The sequence below is a fragment of the Blennius ocellaris genome (genome assembly GCF_963422515.1).
Source record: "Blennius ocellaris genome assembly, chromosome: 3".
In the NCBI taxonomy this organism is placed as follows: Eukaryota; Metazoa; Chordata; class Actinopteri; order Blenniiformes; family Blenniidae; genus Blennius; species Blennius ocellaris.
In genome coordinates, this window is record NC_137652.1 from 14310167 (window position 1) to 14330257 (window position 20091).

General features: G+C 41.6%; 1 protein-coding gene across 3 annotated transcripts; it reads right to left on the reverse strand.

Moving 5' to 3' along the window:
* Nucleotides 1-1869: 1869 nt before the first annotated feature.
* On the reverse strand, nucleotides 1870-16358 carry septin3 (septin 3). Of its 3 annotated transcripts, none has more exons than XM_080520684.1 (10): nucleotides 16234-16358; nucleotides 10124-10525; nucleotides 9919-10047; nucleotides 6681-6762; nucleotides 6406-6543; nucleotides 5715-5832; nucleotides 5495-5590; nucleotides 5171-5267; nucleotides 5022-5073; nucleotides 1870-4033 (listed from the first exon to the last, which is right to left on the reverse strand). In XM_080520684.1, the coding sequence occupies exons 1-10, from the start codon at nucleotides 16259-16261 to the stop codon at nucleotides 3904-3906; spliced, it is 1272 nt and encodes a 423-aa protein (XP_080376810.1). In that variant the 5' UTR covers nucleotides 16262-16358; the 3' UTR covers nucleotides 1870-3903. The 3 variants fall into 3 exon arrangements, with proteins under 3 accessions (XP_080376810.1, XP_080376811.1, XP_080376812.1); XM_080520685.1 differs by lacking the exon at nucleotides 16234-16358 and adding an exon at nucleotides 15875-16003; XM_080520686.1 differs by having other exon boundaries at nucleotides 3903-4033; nucleotides 5223-5267.
* Nucleotides 16359-20091: the final 3733 nt, after the last annotated feature.

A 20091-nucleotide genomic window follows, 5' to 3' on the forward strand; every position in this document is an offset into this window, starting at 1 on the left:
AGGCAACAAATGGCACAGCACAAGCCACCAGTAAGGCTCATTCACTCTCAGCTGAACCATTGCAATGAGCTCCAGGCAAGAGATTGAGTGCAGTTTTTTTTAACTAGTTGAAAGTACTTGATCACAGTAACTGTGTTTGCATGATTTGTCTTTTTGAGAGTCTATAGCTCCCTTGTTTGCTCTCCATCACTGCCAAAATATATATATATTTTTTTTAAATAAAGAATTATCCTCTCGGTAAGAAATGGTACACAAACACACTTTGCAGCTCGAACTGGCATGCTGGTAATTTGATGGTAACTTTTGGTGAACTGTATCTGTGAATCAGTTGTTGATGATGAGCTTCATTAATTTGGGGGTGAAAAGCAAAAGATATATGTTGATCATATTGAAAATCCAAAAGTTTGAAGACGTTTCCTATAAGGTTTCACATCCAGTAGGACTCTGGTCTGAAAATGTTCCCTAGTGAATCTGTTTCCCATTTCCGGTGGTTGCGTTCAGAGGGTCAAACTGTTGTTGTAAGTTTCTGATTCAGGCTTTTGTATTTAAACCATGAACAAATAGATTAGATAGATTATTCCTTTGTTTTAACGACGCTTCTTGGCAATATATATCATACCACTGGAAGGCCTGTTCATTTTTTGATTGTCATTTGCATCCATGAAGAATTTTCCAGCTCTTCTCTGCCATCGGTAAACAGCTTGTAGCCATTGACTCGTGTTTGGTGGATTTGGTGAGTGCAGTCTTAAGGAATAACACATATTGGCAACTTGCCAGTTTAATAATTTGACAGGGATATCAGTAGTGTGTGCATGAATCATACACAGCAACAACGACTGTGCATTTTGGTGGTTAGCAGCCCGGTGAGGGAATCCTTTTTGCAACCAGCATTTGTTGTAAGTCAGCCAAGAGGGTTGTGTTAGTCATCCTGGCATAAGTTGATCTCACAAGTATCCAATGGGGTTTAGACAGAAGCATAAGACACAGACTGTGAAGAAATTGGATTGCCACTGTTCGATGACGCTTGTTTTTACAATGAGAAACAAGCTGCCCAAAACCCTCACACATGCATCCGCCAAAAGATGTTACTCTATTAGTGCAGCAATTGAAGGGTAGTTCTGCCTTGTAATCACACTTTGACAATATGATTTAGGTCCCGTAAGTAAAGTTTGGACTAATTGCCGAATATAACATTCATACACATGTAAAGAATCAAGTGCATAATGGCTTCACGTTGAAGGACACTCACGGCAAGCTCTCTGACTATAAGAGACTGCAGATCAGCTGCTTCTGTAGAAGATTGGTTACAGATTGTAATGAAACTCACTCCAAAAAGTGCTGCAACTCCTTTTGTGTACAATGTTGGCTCAAGATGTGGGTGACTCAAAACACTCATTGCTCATTATCATCGGCATGGTATACCTATTCACGCTACCCCTACCGGACGTTAAGTGTGGCTGCGGGGCCAGGCAGCAGGCACTCGCTAAGGACATGCCTCTGTGAGAAAAACAAGCAATTATTTCCATTATGGTTAGAAAATGATAAATGAACCCGTTCTCCTTCCGATTGGGAAGATTCCGGTGTTTGTATGCTATATGTGAGATTATATCTGAGCTGGCTGTCTGTGAGATGGTGAATTGAGAAACGCCTCAATTAAAAAAAAAAAAAATCCATCAGAACAATCCAAGTATGTGTTATGAATATTAATCATATAAATCATGAAAGAATATATTTTTAAAAACCATGGAAATGTGCTTTTATTAAATAAAGATAAATTACAATAAGACATTAATGTATAAATAACTTTATAACACACAAAAATTACTCCATAACTTCATCACAGCAATTTGGCAACAAAAAAAAAACAACCCCAAAAAACAAAAGTGTTTATTAAATAAATATGGTGAAGTTCTATTGATAGAAAGGGTTAAATGATATATGTGAATGTTCGGCCTTCGGTTCTCCTTCTGGACAGTTAAGACAACAGAGCTTTCTTATGATACAGCAGTTTAATGTACACATCACAAATTCTGAAGCACTAATTTTAAGTTGGTGTGGAGTTTCAGTGACGAGTGAGAAAGACTGCAAGCAAACAGGCAATATGGATACGAGCATGCACAGTAGAAACAGAATGACTTGTAACACTGCTTCAAATCTTTGTGTGCAAATCCCAGACCACACTGAAACCACGGACGACCGATATCATAAGGATGCAGACGTCACATTTTATTTCAGAATCAATTAAGTCAAATGGGAAAAAAAAAATATTGATATGTACTGAAATGTTTCAGGTTTTTGTTTTGGCATATAGTTGTGCTCTACTGCAGACAGTAAATGGCAGCAAGGTATAAGTTCCTGGAAAAAAAAACCCAAACCAAACTTGGTAAACATGATTACAGCTCATTAAATAAAAATGCTTTAAAATAATTTACACCTGCAGAAATGACCACAGAGTTAAAACTGCTCATTTCTCGTTAACCTGATCCGGGTGATATTTCAGCACTGACCCAAACTCTGTAAACATGATCAGGGCACACATCTTCCTCAGTCAGGGTTTCTGAGGTGAACTCACGATTTCAGTCACTGTTTATTATGGCAGAGTGCTGCCACCAAGTGGCAAACACAAAAAGTTTACTTTTAAAACGTCATCACATATATTTTGCATGGCACAAGATATCGAAAAATATTTTATGTTCTCTGCTGATCCCTGCTGTGCTGAAAAGAAATCTTTTTTTTTTAAATTATCATATGATTTGGGTTAGAAAACAATAATTAAATGAATGAACAATAAATGGTTAAGATGACAAAGAATAGGGATGTGGTCATTTGAAAATAACAACAAAAACAAAAGAAAATTAAGTAGATCAAATCCTGAATTCAATCTTTATGCTTGTGATGAATGTTAGTTTGAGTTCCGCTTTCAAATTAAATCCTGTTCAGATTATTGGGGCACGTTCCAGATTGAAAGGAGTGGTTTGTTTTCAGGCTTTACATTGTGTTGAAGCAGGGGGACATTAAAAAACACGCAGGACTGTGGCCGATCTGGATCAGGGTGGCCCTCCTCGGGTCTACTGCCTGTCAGTCGACGTGGGGAGAACGCCACGCACTGTGGAAACAAGACTGCCGAGCTGCGTTGCTGCTCAAACGGATTCGTTTTTGCTTGCGTTATTGTGGCGAATCGGGTGGAATTTGCAGCGCACGCAACCATCCGCTCTGCGCTCGTGGATAATTTCACACTAACGCCTGCGTGAACCGCCTTTCCGTAGAATGCTTTATTTGACTGAACTGTTCATTTGTGTCCTCGGCGGAGGTGGTCGTTAAAGAGGATGTGATGTTCGCTAAGCCCTCCTGACAGTGGAAGCCGCAGGGGGTCCTCTCCTCAAACGAACAGTCGCTGCTGAGAATTTTAAATCAGCATTTTCACCCGCGCTTGAATGAATGCAGAGTGAGCTGCATGCGTCGCTGTCTCGCATGCTTCTTTATTATTTAGGGGAAAACAATTTGGGTCCGCTTGATATTTAGACATCGACTGCGACGCTAAAGCAAAACTAGAAAACGAGCCTCTCATACGCAACATAACGCGGCACTTTCTGAGCTCGTACAACCTGGACGATACAAAAAACAAAACACGGCAGTGGCAGCATAGAAAACCTTGAAACAAGTGGAGGGGTTTGATATGAATGATGGAGGTGGCGTGGGGAGGAGAGTGAAGGGGGGGAGGGGGGGGGGGGGGACGGCTGGACTTTGGAAATTAAACAAAAACCAATTTGACAGATTCAATATATTTTTCGCCACATGCACCGACGCTGTGGTGACAATGGTTATAGTATTTTGTAGACTCATCGATCAGCTTCATTGCACGGGCTTCATTCTCACTTTGAACCTCCTCCTCTGGCTGGAGGCCTACAGGTTGCTTTCTTGGGTGTCGTTGGAAGAGATGGGGTGCAGACCGCCGTTCTCGTTCAGTCTCTTGGCACGGTAGGTTTCATAGTGGATGTTGTGAGTGACTTCCTTCAAGTCTTGCAGGTGAGACCTGAGGAACAGCCATGCAAGAGCACAGACACAAAACATCTGTTGTTGTTTTGATTTTTTTTTTTTTTTGGGGGGGGGGGGGGTTATTTCTGTGCAGGTTGTGAAGATGAAACATTGCTTAACTGGAACAATGACCTTTCAAGTAATTATCATTTAAATATGGAAGCCCGACGGCAGTGCAAAGCGGGTGAACAGGGCAGGTTTCCAATCGGCTGAATGACACTTTCCATTTCAAAATAACACCTGACAGCTTCAAATCAAAAGATTCAATGGGAGACATGCTGGAGCGGCTCCGGAAGCAGTGGCACGACTTGACTTTACACTTGTGATTCAGGTAAAATGATTAAAAAAGTAGATAAAGAAAAATATTGTTTTATTGTTTCAGATACAACATTAATCTTTGTTTAAATTCACACATTTATGCAACAGGGTAATAATAAAAATAATAACTGGTTCAAGTCATGCAAATATAGATTATCAATAGTTTTTTGGGGGGGCTTATATTGACCGAATGCGATGGAAAGACTTCCTTTATTTTGGGGGTTTGTCATGATGTGAGTATTTTAGGGCAGGCCTCCTCTTGGGGGCGCCACAAATTCAGATGGGGTGCAGCAACAGCAGGAGAACTCTGACTTTTCCCATCGCAATGCTTTATGCTTTTAAATGGTTTAAATTATAATGGAAAGAAATGAGTGAAGTGTAAAAACACTCAAATTATATCAACAGTTGCAGACTATATATGTAAAGATCCACATTGTCAATATCATATACTGTATAATACATTATTGTGTGTATTTTATTGCTGATGGATTTATTGAGGAACACTTACCACCATTGTTTTTGAAAAGTGCTTTATAAATAAATCATACATAATATGATGAAGGCGAGGAGAGTTCTGAAGACGAGCATACGACTTTAACGCTTGAGTGGAATATTTTCGTTCGTCCAGTTCATTACATCGTGGTTGTGAATATACAAAAGTGTTTTACCTGATGAGGAAGTCTCGCAGCTGAGCGAACTCACAATGATTAGGATTTTCCACTACAAAAAAAAAAAATAAAATATATAGAAAATAGATGTTAACACATCTATGACAGAATTGCAGTCCTCTCTAAATAAGACAAACTGATGAACTCACCTTCCACGATTCCCCATGCCGTCTTCCTCCCCAGGACTCTTTTTCCATTCACCTGATATTCCTTGTCACTCCCCACCACAGCAAATGGCATCATCTCCTACGGAAAGAGACATTTCACTACAGATCAGTTCACCGCGGGGTCGGCACAAGCTTCACGAGACGAAGCAAACACACATCAGCGCTCTGACATTCTGCTTAGAGGGGACATGATGCATATTTGTGCGAGGGACTGGGTCGACTGGAGTGTAGAGTGTGAGAGACGAATTATTCTGCAGAGGAAAAAAAATAAAACTCATTAGACGAATGTTGCCTAGAAGCTCTTACTCTGATCTTGTCATTGTCGCTCTTGTCCTCCATGTCGTCATCAAACTCTTTCTGTGGGTAAAATTCAATGCCGCTCATCTCCAGCTCCTTCCTCACCTACAAGACGAATCAAAGTAAGAAATCGCCAACGATAACCTCGAAGAAATACGCTGTCGAGACAGAGTCTGGAGCTGACCTTTAGGCTTGCCAATACTAAGTCAGATTATTGGTGCAAACTCACCCGCTGCTTGAACTCCTGCCTCTCCTCGATGGTCATGGTGTCGGCTTTGGCAATAATGGGAATGATGTTGACTGAGTGACTCAGGCGCTTCATGAACTCCAGGTCCAGCTGTCGAAGACTGCAACAGACAGGGAGGCCAACTGAGCCAGGTGCTCGATTGAGGAAAGTCACCGGCAACAGTGATCAGAATGCAAACGCTGAAGGAAATGTGACCAACCTATTAGCCATATTTCACATGTTGCATTGCATTTCCTCTGCCTTGGACGTAATTATACAAGATTTACAGCGTGAATGTTTATGAAAAGTGGGCTTAGTCATTGGACAAAGGTTGTGTCCCGGTTCCTGTCTGCCTCGTGCACAAAACATCCCGCCAATCTCGATTACCCCCGGCCAAGAAGGACGAGCCAGCGCTGGCAGTAATACACAGAAGACTGTATCCATTTATCCATTAGGGAGCAATTTCACCGTTGTCCGATGTGGCTAATTGTGAGACGCTCAGAGGGGAGGAAGGTGTGTGTGTGTGGTGTTTTGCAACGTAAAGTAGAGCACACTTGATTTAGGGCTGCGACTAATGTGAGATGAAATGTTTCTGGGTAAAGGGACATGAACCGCGCGTGCGTGCCTCTTCCGTCGTCCCTGCAAACGCATGCCTCAGCAACAATATCTGGCTCTTGCAAACTGTTTGACTCACGAGTGTCCAGTCGGGGAGATGAAATAGAGACAGCAGTGCATCCTTGTGTCGGGGATGCGCTTCTTTCTGGTGATGTTGACCTCCTCCTTGAGGAACTTCTCGTACTGCTCGTTGATGTACTTGGAAATGGGCTCCCAGCTGCGGGCGAAGAAGAACGGGTTCACTCGCGTGCTCAAAATACGTTTTCGCGCCGACGAGTTGGTGAGACGTGTCGGATATAAGTCATTCTGACGGATCTGAGGCTGTATCAATGTGGATGATGGCGAACAACCCACCAGTTGTCGTTATTAATTTGGTCACCGAACCCCGGAGTGTCGACGACTGTCAGCTTCATCTTCACACCGCCCTCCTCGATCACTGTGAATAAAACACACGTGCACTTACAGTACCAGCAGAGACCTTTAAACATTATCTAACCAGCCTCACACAACGCTCCCTCTAGTGGTAGGATAAGCGGGAGCGAGAGACCCTGAGACGACATACTGTCAATAAAACACAACGCCTCCTTTAACTGGATAATTCGGTGGAGAAGATAGATGGATGCATGGAATAGTACAAATAAAAACCACTATTCTCCATGTTGTGTCTTCCAGGTATTCATCAGAGACTTGAATAAAATAGGTGATACACTTTGCTGGGATGAGTTTATATGCTTGCGATAATGAAATCAAAAACCATTACATCATCTACATATTAGGAGCAAACGAGCCTCTTTTAGATGTGTCCATAGCGAGTTGTGTAGGCTTTCACCACTGTTTATTCAGTTGATCATATTGAAAATCTTGACAACCACTTGTCTAATATTCTCTTTTTAATAATGTATGCCTGTTATAAAAGTCTAAATTGACTTAACAATGGTACTTTAAAAAGGATAATCATCTTAAAATCTGTGATTTTTCTCATTACAAAAGAATTAAAAACAAGAAAAGGAGGCTTGTGTTATGGCCTCATAAAAAAACTCAGATATTTGTTTTCTCCCTTTTCTTCGAAAAAACACATTTTGAAAAACGTTTTTTTTCTTCAAATATTACAGATTTCAAACTGGTTGTACAAACATGAACACCCTCAACGCCTTTGCCTGATATTTTGCCAAACACTCCGGAATGACTGTAAAATTATACGACGTGGCATCAGCACATGACAGACACATCTCTGCTGGCAGCACATGTGACCGACCACAGCATCATAATGTCAGGCCAATGTCGACCGCAGGCGACGACGGGCGTCATCATCTGCACTATAGTCGCAAAATACTGAGCTTTGTACAAGGGTTTGACATTACCATCACAGTATTCCTTGCTGCAGTGAGCCATCAAAGACACGTAAGCGCTGCTTGGCTCGTCCCAGAAGCTGTAATGAGCGCAATCCCGCAGGCTGCATACTGTGGAGTCCCACACCAGTTTCATAAATGACATACATAACTGTCTGCCACAGTCAATGGCTTCAAAGTGACACTGAGGGAGAGTTGCTGAAGTTAGACTTTGGGAAATGTTAGAGATAGTGACCGACTTTTCCCCATACTGTAGATAAACTGAAGTTCCTTTTTCCAATGAAAATCACACCTGATGGTTACGACAGAAAGCGTTCACAATTCCAAATCATCCTCGCGAAACACTAAGAAGCGAGTAACCGACTTTTCCCGAGGACACTCTAAGTTCCGTCTTTGTATCAGGCTGAGCAAAACCAAGACCTGTCATTCTTTCCTTTGTGAAGCGAACGTCCGATACCAGTACAAAATGCGGTTACGATTAGTGAAGCTTTTAACAGCTGTAAGGCGTGTGCCCTTTCATTCCGTGATATTCTATTGTACTGAAAGATGCAACAGCAGACCAAGACAGAGTGGCTGAGGACATGGGGGGGGGGGAGAAAAAAGACTCTGCAAGATTACCGAGGCTGACTGAGACAAAAGGAGACGACCCTCAACCTGTCCGATAAAAGTGAAAAATTAATGCTTTGATCTCTGATCTGATTTGATCAAATATTTTGGAGGCTGAACATAAATAAACCTGCCAAGTTGTACGTAACAGGAAAACACATTTTTACTTTAGCTACCGAAAGAGCTTGGAGACAGGACTGATCGATGTGCGACAAATAAAAGCTCTCAGCAATTTGGAGCCAGAACAATCTGCACCGGCCAGAGCAATTACTATTTGTCATGGGGTAGTCAGAGGTGTCAATCACAAAGGACCTGCAAAAACGGCATCCAGCTTTGCATTACTGAACGTAATGTCAGAAGAGAAACTCCTTATTTATATAAGGTGGATCACATGATACTCTCATTGTATGCATTGGCCATTGGCCACAACTGTGTAAACTTTAGTGGAGAAGCTCACTTAAACGTGTTTCATAAAAATGGACAGAACGTCTGGTGAATAATATCACTAGGCTGATTAAATTCCGGCAATATAACAACAGATTAAAATAAAAACAAACAACCTTTGACAAGTAAGATGTGAAGATTCCTAAAATAACCTCTCGAGAGTAATTTGACAGTCAGGGAGTCTGCAAATCGGAAATATTGAGAGCGAAAGCTGCATTATTTTCTTCTCTTTTCTACCATTCACGCCTCATTGACATTTTCCCTTTCATTGATGAGATATGAGGACGGAAGGTCTGCTCGGCTAATTTATAAACAAAGTGATTCAAAAACAACTTCGCATGAGAATTCATGTGGAATGGAGGACGAACAACGTCCGGAGGTCAGGAATCTCCTCTGTTTTGTTTTAGGAGGCGACTTTGTCATTATTAAAGCAATCAGAGAGGCTAAACAAAGCGACGCTCACGTCTGATAACATTATCAACAAATATAAGTCAGGATCAGGTCTAATGTGAGTATTTCCTCTGACGTCCCGAATGAAGGATGTTGGAAAGTGTCTGAACTGACCGAGGCTTTTTGTCTCTCGTCGACTTTCCAGGCAAAGCAGAGCCTATTTATACACACTACTTAGCCTCTGTTCCTGGTAGCATTTCTCTCTTTTTACCCCCCCTCCGGCTGCCAGCTTAGCGTGGCCACTCACCTGATGTGAAAAACGCAATGATCTTCTATTTGTGACCTATTCTCGAATAATTCCATTTTGCCATGCACTGGTGTGGGATACAAAGTGAACAAAAGGCATTTTATTCACTGCACAGTAACAACTAATGCAACAGCAGAAAGTCCGTCCCTCATCATTCAGTCATCGGAAATATTTACGACTGAAACTTTTATTAAGTGTCGGGTCTTTTAAGCCAGAGTGGGTTGAAAAGGGTTGATGTTTTCACACAGATTTATATATGACACACGTTACAATTATAAAACACAATGTTCTCGATGGATAGGGAGAGTAAATGAAGCAAACGTAGCGCTCTTTTGGACATAAATAATGAGCTGTCTTGGCAGCTTCCAGTCGGCACTGTGTGCTGCATTGGGCTTATAAATACATGGCCAATGACCGGTAGTTTCTCTGTTCAATCAGACGCTCAATGTGACGCGTGGCTTCAAAAGCACAGTGGGATCTCTTCAAGTGCACTCACCATGAGACACTGACTTGAGCTCCACGGTTTTGGGGATCTTGTCGTCGCGAGCCCATCCGGCACTCCTCCTGCTCACTTGGGACTTGAATAAAGTGTTCATCAAAGTAGACTTTCCCAGACCACTGTGACCTGAAACAATGGAAATAGTGAGTGAGGACGGAGGGACAAAAAGAACGGAGGAGGAAAGCAGCCCACTGTGACTTACCGACGACCATGATGTTAAAGTCAAAGCCGGTCTTCATCGTTTTCTTCCTCATCTGCTCAATGATGGTGTCAATGCCAATGTACCCCAGAAGAGTGGATCCCCCGGTGGAGGCGTGGGAGCCGCTGTGACCGTGACCCCCGCCGTGCGCCGCAGTGTGAGCCGCGGTGTGGCCAACGCCATGACCCACACCGTGACCTAGAGCATGACTCCCAACGTGGCTCGCACCGTGACTTCCAATGGGAACCGGGATGGCGCTCGGAGGGGGAGCCGAGCCGCCGCTTCCTCCGATACCCGGGACCTGGGGTGCAAAAGGGCTGGAAGGGGAAGGAACCCCAACATTTGGGGGCTTGGCAGGGACGGCCGGTTTGGGTCTAACCTCTGGAGGGACTATGTCTGACATGTCTGCAGGAAGACGGAAGAAAGACGGAAATAAATGACACTGAGAAAATGAAGAGGAAGTAGGCCAGTGGAGGAGGGGAGTCGTCCTTCCCCTTGTTCTATATTGAACAAATGGGCTGTTGCAGCGGGCTTGAAACGTTGGCGCGCCCAAATGACCAGAAATAGACACTCAAACAGTTTTCATTTGATTTGCTTGATTTCGGGGAGTTCAATCACTGGGAAAGAGACGTTTCTAAAAAAGAGATGTAGGTCGAACTTGGTGACTCTAACGAGAGATGTGCTAACCACATCAAGTGAATTACCAGCAGCTGTTTCACGTTAAAGCGCAATTGAATTTTGCTTTTTGATACTCGGTAACATTGAGTTAGCCATAATGACTCACCCTATTTTAATCCACAACAATCGCTACGGACGCATGATGGTGTTCAACAGCGATCCCTATACGTGTGGTTTGTGATTACAATGTTGTAGTCCAGCACAATTATTATTGTACACATCCTGTGTTAGTCACAATCTTCAATTATCTACATGGTGTGCTAATCAAATGTGCTCTTCACGCACCGCTAATGTTGCCCCCTTGTGCACAATTGTGAAGATTTTCTTGTCATCACTTCAAGGAGAGTTATTGTGGGGAGTAGCAGAGAAATGGCAGAGTCTGCTCCAACCGTTGAGGGTGAGCAGATGGACAATTAGGCTACTTCACACTTATTCAGTAAAAGAGCAACACTATGACAGTTCAGCTGAACACTGTGACTTCTCTGGCCTCATTGTCAACAGCTTTTGGTGTAATATTTTTGTTAGTAGGCTCGTAAACCGTTCAATAGAAATACCTGATGCATGTCCTCTCGAGTAGTTATATTGTTACCTCAACGATGCCTCACATGAGATGTTGTTTTGTGATATTATTAAGGAAATGCAAACTAAAAAGAAAAATAGCATAAAAAAAAAAAAATTTATGGAATCGAATCAGCAATCTTTATAATGAATAAATTCATTAGAAAGCGATATCCATCATGAAACCTTCCAAACAGGAAGGTGTTTACAGCCTCTTAAGTTAGTGATTGTACACCTACTCGGGGGGGCCAAGAAGTTGAGATGACAAATCAGTCAATATATGTTAATAAGAAATATATCTACATTGGCAAAAGTCATGTTTGAATTCGTTGAGGAAACAGTTTTTCCACTGGACAAGCACTGACAAACTTGTTCATGAGGAGGTGTTCTGCTGAGGACATTATTGTGTCTAAACAATGGAAACAGGAAGCAAATCATTGTTTATATCACAGTGACTGGGCTATAAGAGGCAATATTGGAAAGTAGACAAAATCTAGGCCATCCATCCAGCTATCCATCCTCTATATAGGTGCTGGAGCCAATCCCAGCTGAGTATGGGTGAGGATACACCCTGGACTCCAATTCATCACAGAGAGACACAACCACATACACTCACATTCACACCTCAGGGTGATAAGAGTCACCAATTAACCTCATGTGCATTCTTTTGGACTGTATCCAGAGCAAACCCACGCTCACACAGGCCCGGCTAGCATTTGAACATTATTCAGGCCACTGTGTTGGAATAGAAATCATTTTACATGTTTTTAAGGTTGATTACTTGAGCTTGAATAAGTAGATGAATATACAATGAGGAAACAAAGCAACATTCAGATGTACATTGTTCATTCCCATTCAAATGAGCCAAATTAAACTTGATGAATATAAACTTAGGGTCATTATATGACTATATGCCAATACTTTGATGTCTAAAAAACAAGGGGAATATTAATGCAAACAAAAACAAACCCTGTATTTACCTGCCTTGCATTGTGTCTTAGACATGGATGCTGGGCAGATTGAAACGCTACGTGCACGTTTTCATATGTTTAATGAACTGAGCCTTTAAGGGAAGCAAACAGTGTGGTCAGATGGCAGGAGGCTGCTGAGCCAAGATGCTGCTAAAACCTCGGCCCCTGCAGCGGTGCATACAGGGAGCAGCCTGCTGAACATGCTTTCAGTGCTGGATGCAGCTCACACAGGTCAGGGAGGCAGTGGCTGTCACTTCCACTCACAACACTCAGTGCTCATGCAGCACCCGCCACCACGGTCTCAATCTACCCTTCTCCTCCTTACTGCCTCCATGCATGCACATACAGTACATTCACATCTCATCAGCACTGTCTCATACAGCACCCCCCCCCCCCTCCCCCCCCCCCCTCCCTGCATCCATCTGGAGAAAAATACTGCAGGAAAATGCCACATTTTAAGACTTATAAACACAATCAGTGATTGTGCTGTACTGATGCTCCAGTGCCATGACAGGTAGGCTGGCTTAAAGGTTTCCCGTTTAGGAAAAATATTCCTCCATGCGCATGATTGTTCAACACGGGAGGGTGTTGGCATGAAGCAGTGATAGAAATGCAGCTTCGTTCATTATTATTATAATTTTTTTAACACAACACACGAGGTTGAGCTACATCCCAGCCCCTCGACCCCATTGTCTCCACTCACGCTGGGTAATAACGTGAATGGCTCGTTAGCCGCTAGCAGGCTAACCGTCGGCTCGGCGGCTCCTCACTTACCGAGTCCGGTTAGGCCGACCTGTGAATCTGCTCGAGGACACGCGGCGGGCTCTTCTCAAAGGTCTCCGGTCGCTTTGGAACCGAGGAGCGAACAATGTATATCCAAAAGCGAGAGATAATGAGAGGAGGCGCGGTCATGTGATGAGCCCTGGTACCTCTCCTCTCCTCCCCTCCGGCCGCGAGCCCCCCCTTTCCCGTTACCAAGGCGACAGGAGGACAGGGAGTGGGGGAGATGCAGCACGCATGCGCATTTCAGCTTCACTCACAGGGGTATTTCTTTAATAACGGTGACAGACTATTTATAGGGAGTTTGAGACTGTTTTAGAATGAGATAACTTTTGTTCTTGCCTGTTCATAACCAGGATGTTATTTTTAACATTATAATTTCACAAAAAAGGGGAATTAAATTAGTGAATTGAATTTTAAAAGTAAACCGATTAACAAATTGGGATCAATTTGTTAAAAAATTAAAATCAACCTTTCACTCTGACCTGCTACCAACAAATGGCAACCACAACATATGAATACATGAACTCTACAATTGCCTTAACAGCCACATGATAATATTTGCATTCTTCTTATTTGATTATTTGCGTGAGCATTCACTATAATTGATTTAACTGAAAATGACATAGTAGAACACTAATACATTGCCTTTGCAATAATTGGTTTTCAATAATTACATGAATTATTGATTATTTAAAAAATATTTAATTAATGAATCAATTCCACAGTCTATCACAGGCCAAAAGGTTAATTCGTGACCCTAAATTGCCCCTAGGTGTGAATGTGAGTGTGTGTGGTTGTCCGTGTCTGTGTGTTTGCCCTGTGATGGACTGGTGTTATGTGGAATAGTTGGGTTTTTCCTCATAAAATGAATATGCTGTTACTGGCACAAATGCAATTACAGTTAATAAAAAATTTTGATGACTCGTTTTGTAACTTTTATTATAGGCAACTCTGACACATGTTTCTCAGATTTAAAAAAAAAAAGTGGCAATACTTCCATGTCATCATTGTAAAACATAATAGTTTCAAGGTGTAACACATCATTTTGTCATTGTGGTTAAAGCTATAATTTTCACAATCATAGATGAGAATCAAAGATTCCCAGAAATTATGTATCAAATTAATGGGAACTTATGGTATTAATGATGTTTAAAAGGTAAAAGTAAATAATTCAAATGTCAAGAAACCAATTTTTGAGAAATAACTGGAATATGAAGTCATAACAACTTTGAGAAGAAATTGCAAGAAAAATTAAATCACTAGGTCATTTTTGTCTGCTAAGTTAGAAACATAAAAAACCCAACAATCATCATTATAGTTTTCTATCATCTGAGTCTCGGCCTTGTGGATGAGTGGGTGGGGGTAATGTAAACATGCCTAAGTTCATTATTTTCTGTGGGGAAGCCGGCGTAGGCAGTATAAAAAAGCAAACGTCTTATGGATGGAACAAAGGCCCCTGGCATTGTCATGGAGACTTTATATAAATGGATTAACAACACTGATGCATTATCTTGTAGCAGAATTTGTCAGTTGTATGCATGCAAGAAGTCAAGCCAACGACTTAAACCACTCTCATTATCCTTATGATCCTTTTCAACAGTTATAAGATGAAAAATTCTGAATAGATACACATTATTCTATTAAATGTTACTCTATAAATATGAAACTATTCAACACATATATTAAGATAAAAAATAGTGTCTTAAGCAAATGTAAACAAGCAAATAATACATATTATAATCTAAAAGAAGTATCAAGTCCATCAAATAATGTAATAATTTGTTTTGATTTTCTGTACACATTATAATTATATAGCATGTCAAAAAATGATCAGAAATTCCCATTCAATTTTGATAGGGACTGTACATAGAAATATGTAACCCTGACGATTTCTGCCTTTGTATAAATGGAGCATCAGAGTGCGACCAGCTATGTTAACAATTTATGAATATTAACATTAGTAGCATCTGTGCCATTGCTCCAGTGGCAGGTCGAACTGCCATCACCTGCGAATAAAAAGTCATTTATTTTTGAATGGTGTAAAGTAGACTCACAGATATATGCTTTCAACCCTTCATGACATACTATTAGTTCAATGTAATATAAATAATAATTGGTTGACTGTCTGATTTTGTTATGTATGGACCCCATAAAAGCGACAAAAGTTAAAGGCTTGAAATATTTAGACCAAAATATCAGATCTCTGATCACAAAAAGAGTTTTCTTCTTCATTTTCTCTAAAAACAATACTCTTGTGTGGTAGACCAAGCAACATGTTAACTGATCCCAGTCTCTGCTCTGAGGGAAACTGGCAGAAAAAGCTAGCACAATGAAATTGCATTTCAGTTTGTTCAGCAAAACAAATACTGGATAGTTTTCCCTTCTCTTGGCCTCTAAAGGCAATTCACATTCAACCACATGACCTTTTTCATCTGGACTTACACCACTAATGGTCGCACAGTATGCAGCTTGAGCAGGGAAACTGTTTCACTTTGTAGCCAAAAACTCTGTAACACCGCATCATCTTATCTTCTTGGCCTCATGGTGTGTACCTAATCCCCAATAAGAACATTCTTTGATTATACGTCATGCTTTGTTTTTGTTTTCAATATCAATCCCGAGATATCAGAGAATAATTTAGAGGCACAATATGAAATTAACAAAGAGTAACTGGACTGCATTTATCAATTTTTTTTAATATGATATTGGCTTTATTCATAAGGGTATAACGAGACGAGGCTGTCAACTGTGTCAGAGTACTCACACTTCCGCTCACAGTTGTTCTTCTCCTGCTCTTCTCTTGCATGCTTTCATCAGGTTTGCATTTGGTACGTCTTCCTTCACTATTGACTTTGATAGAGTCTGCAAACCAACATTGTCATGTTTCTCTCCGGCACGTCTGTTACTTCACTGATAAGGAGCCACGTCTTCAATCCCTCCGCTATCCTCTTTGACCACCCCCTCAGCTGGGTCCCCCCCACCCCCCCGTCGACAGAAAATTACTAAACCCCTACACTGAATGAAAACAGGAGATGAAAGAGTCCCCGTCGTCGAGTCTCTGATTAATTTGTGGACTTAGTTCGGTGAAAGTCTTTCGTGTGGTTTGGATGTCTTTGTACTCACCAACATATACTGAACCTGGGTAGTACATGGTGACATAATAGGGGTCCTCTTCGTCCTCCTTGATGAACGCTTTCTCTCCCGCTGAGTTCTTCAGCTGATTTGTTGGAAGCGGTGTTGTTTTTGTCTCTTCCTGTCTTTGGTATACTCTGTGCTGTGCCTGGGATGGCGAGCCAAAGACCCAGTTTGAACCGCTGCCAGAGCTGCTTGTGTTGAGTGGGCAGTGCATCACACATGGGGCCCAGCTCGTAGCGCATTTTCCACAGGGATGTTCTGGTAACTCTGTAGGCATTCTGCGGCCGTCAGCCGGTGCTGAAATATGTGGGTGATTCAATCCCATGTTACCGACCTTCACCCCTTTGTGGGTTTTAACTGTATGAAGAGGCTGATCTTGATCTGAGAGACGCGTTTTGGATTGAAGGTCAGTTTTTGAAATGGGACGACTGAGTGACGTTGTGCACTCAGCAGCAGCAGCAGCAGCAGGACAGGAGGCCTCCTGGGTCTGGGGTGCCACCTGACATGTATTAAATCCATGTACTCGGTATGCACACCGGGTAGCCTCCACTTCTGGATCAATGCCCCTTGACTGGCAGCTGTAATCCTTTGATACACAGTCTGACTGACAAACTGCAGTCCTTATATCTGTTGTAGCACTCTGGCCTTGGGTCTTCAATAGTAATCTGTATTTCTCAGAGGACTTGATGTTTTTTCCTTCCTGGGGTCTATTGTGATGAGAACCTGAAAGACATGCAGTATCCACTCTTGTTTCATTGGAGAAATGAAGTTGTCTCCTCCTTGATTCGATGTTTGGCGAGACAACAGTCTTACAAAAACGAGGCTCAGAAGAAAAAGACGTTTTGGGAGTCACCGTTGCTCTGTTCTTTGAATATATTTGTTCAAATGATTGGTGACTGGAAGTAAAATCTGACTTTTGCACGTAATTGCTCTTCTGAGAGTCGTCTGTGCATTTTGTTTGGAGGCTTGACTGAGTAGGCAGTCTATGAAACGCTGAGTGAGACTCTCTGTGAGCAGCAATAAAACATTTAATCCCTTCAGACTCTGAAACTGATGTTTGTATATGTGTTGATTCACTTGGTTGAAATCCCTGCAGTTGTTTGATGTTTGACTTTGGTTTAGGGATTACAGTAATGCCTGCATTCCGTGTTGCGATCTTTGGTTTCTCTTTTTTACTTGATCCAAATGTGCTTTGCAGTGAGCAGACATTCTGCAACGTGGTTGGTGGTTTGTGGGATTGAGGGAGAGTCTGATGTCGGGCTTCTTGGCTCATCGCAGGAGGAAGTCTTCCCAGCACAGGATGAGTAAAGTCCACCAAAGCGTGTTGGTCAAGAATGTCATGTTTTGTCGTGTTTAACGGCTTCATATGTGTATTAGAGATGTGAATTGTTTTGGCACGTCGTTCTTTAGCGACAGGAGAAGGCTGCCTTGCTCCATCTGCGCTCATTTCTTGGCACACGGACGTTGGAGATGGGCTCAGTCTGGGTGCTGGGACTATCAGAGTCGGAGATACTCTCAGCTTCTGCTCTGGATCGGGGATTAACAAAGAAGGTTCACTCAGCTGTGAGGCGGTGGGATAAAGAGAGTCACTTGGCTTCGGTCTGGAAAGGAGAAGGGTGGGAGAGGAATTTGGCTTTGGAGCAGGAGAAATTGAGATGCTGGACTTTGCAGAGAGAGCCTGGGAGCTGTACGTTCTGGGCTTGGCCCTTGGAAGAGTTGAAGCCTTTTCTCTCTGGGATCCCTGATAACCCCACAAAGGTTGACTGGATGTCTTGGAGGCGCTAAATGAATCAAATGATGTAGGAAGAAGAATGTAAGCCATAAAATTACTTAAATACAACAATCATTGTAGATTATATAACACACAGAAATTGAGCCAGACAACAAGCTGCAGCAAAGTCCATTTACCTGTCAGTGTGCTTTGTGTTGTATTTCTCCATCATGATCCCTTTCTCATCGAATGACAGGATCTGAATGGTTTTCTTTTTGATGACAGGAGAAGAAAGCGAATGGGGAGGTGACGCGCAGACTTTCAGATTCTCATTTGTCCGCTTGCAGGGTGCAGAAGCTTGTGGGATCAAAGGTGCCAGTTGGCCAAAAACACTCATTCTGTCATACACCCATTGTGAAAAAGCAGATGAAAAATGAAAGCCAGATTAAGATGATAAACATGACCACACACATTTTATGATCGTCACGAATCAGCAGGAAAAACTATGCAGACATGCAAACAAGAGTGAAAACAAAAAGTTTAATAGTTCAACGCATAAAGCTTTTGCAAACTGCTAATGAAAATTTAAAAACAAACTTAATTATACAGCAAAATGGCTAATGTGAGAGTTAAATTACCATACCAAATGTTACCAGCCCATTAAGCTACTATTGGTTGACATCTGTAGCTTGTTGATGTGACTATTGTAGCCAACTTTTTCAACATTTGTGTAATTTCATCTGCCAAATTGCAATACATTTCATGAATTAAGTTTGATTTGCTATCATTTCATCAAAGCAAAACAAACTGTTATAGCAGTTCAAACATGTAGTGAAGCAATAATCATTATATTGCAAAGAATAGAAATACTCCCATATAATGTGAAGCTGCAGCACCTGAACGAAGGTTCACTTTTAAACACCACATTCAGAAAATTATGGCTATCAAGCACAATAACACTATGATTTCCACTTCATAAGTTTTTACAATGCAAGTTAAAGTTGGAGAAAAAGACTAACCTGGTGTTTGATGCTTCGCTTCTGTTGTTGACACGCAGAGCGGGTAAATAAGACAAAGAGTCCGAGAAAAAGGGAGGAGAGTAGTAGGAAGTCATGGGCACACAAGTGCCATTCTCTCCATTCCTGGACTCAGTGGCTTCACTGTTTCACTCCCACACTTTTGTCTCATTTTATTTAGTTGATAGGACGCTGTGAAGTCTGACTGTGTTCTGCTCAGGCCGCCTGGTCGAAGATCAGATGAGTGGTGAAAGAAGCAGTCGGATATTTTCTATGTAGAAATACTGAAATCAAACTGCAATAACATAATGTGAAACACATTTTTTTTTAAATTAAAATCAATATAAGCTAAAACAACTAGCTGAATAACACAGAACAACAATCACAACAATTTTGTGACGTCCTGCTGGTATACATGCCAACGTCAGCAAGTTTGTTTTTAACTTGCCACAGTCCATTGGGTTTTTCAATACCGGTTTGCACCGTAAGAGGCTGTAGTGAGCCATTCAAAGGCAAGTGAAGCAATATAGATTTCAATCTACACACTATCAAACTATCAAACAAGAAGAGTGAAAAAAAGATATGTGCTAATATGACTCAACACCGCCACATACTGTACAACAGATTTCACTTGAGCTTCTGGAGCTCCCTTTAAGGGATAGCACAATATTCGCCTCATTGGTGTATTTATGAATAGACTACATTTTAATGTTTGATTAATACTGATGTATATGCACCAGTAGCACTTGCAAAACTGTTAGTTGTGTGGCCATTTCATTACTTTACATGGTTCTGCATGTTTTTAACATTAACTTCTGTCTTCTTTCACCTGTAACAAGATAAACAGGATCATCTGTGAAGCAGGAATTTTTTTTTTTCCTTTGTGAGATTTGTTAATTTCCCCTGTATTGCTCTGACAGGGATTGTTGCAAATAACACTGACGTGATGACAGTTGTGAATTATGTAAAAAAAAAAAAGGACAAAGAAGCTCAATTTGTGAGATAGTTTGAGAAGTGCTCCATGAGATTATCTAATTTTCCTTGACACAGTTTAAGTGGACCTTTTATGAATCTCCCACTTGCTAATAATGTGTTACATTTAATACTATCACTTTAGCA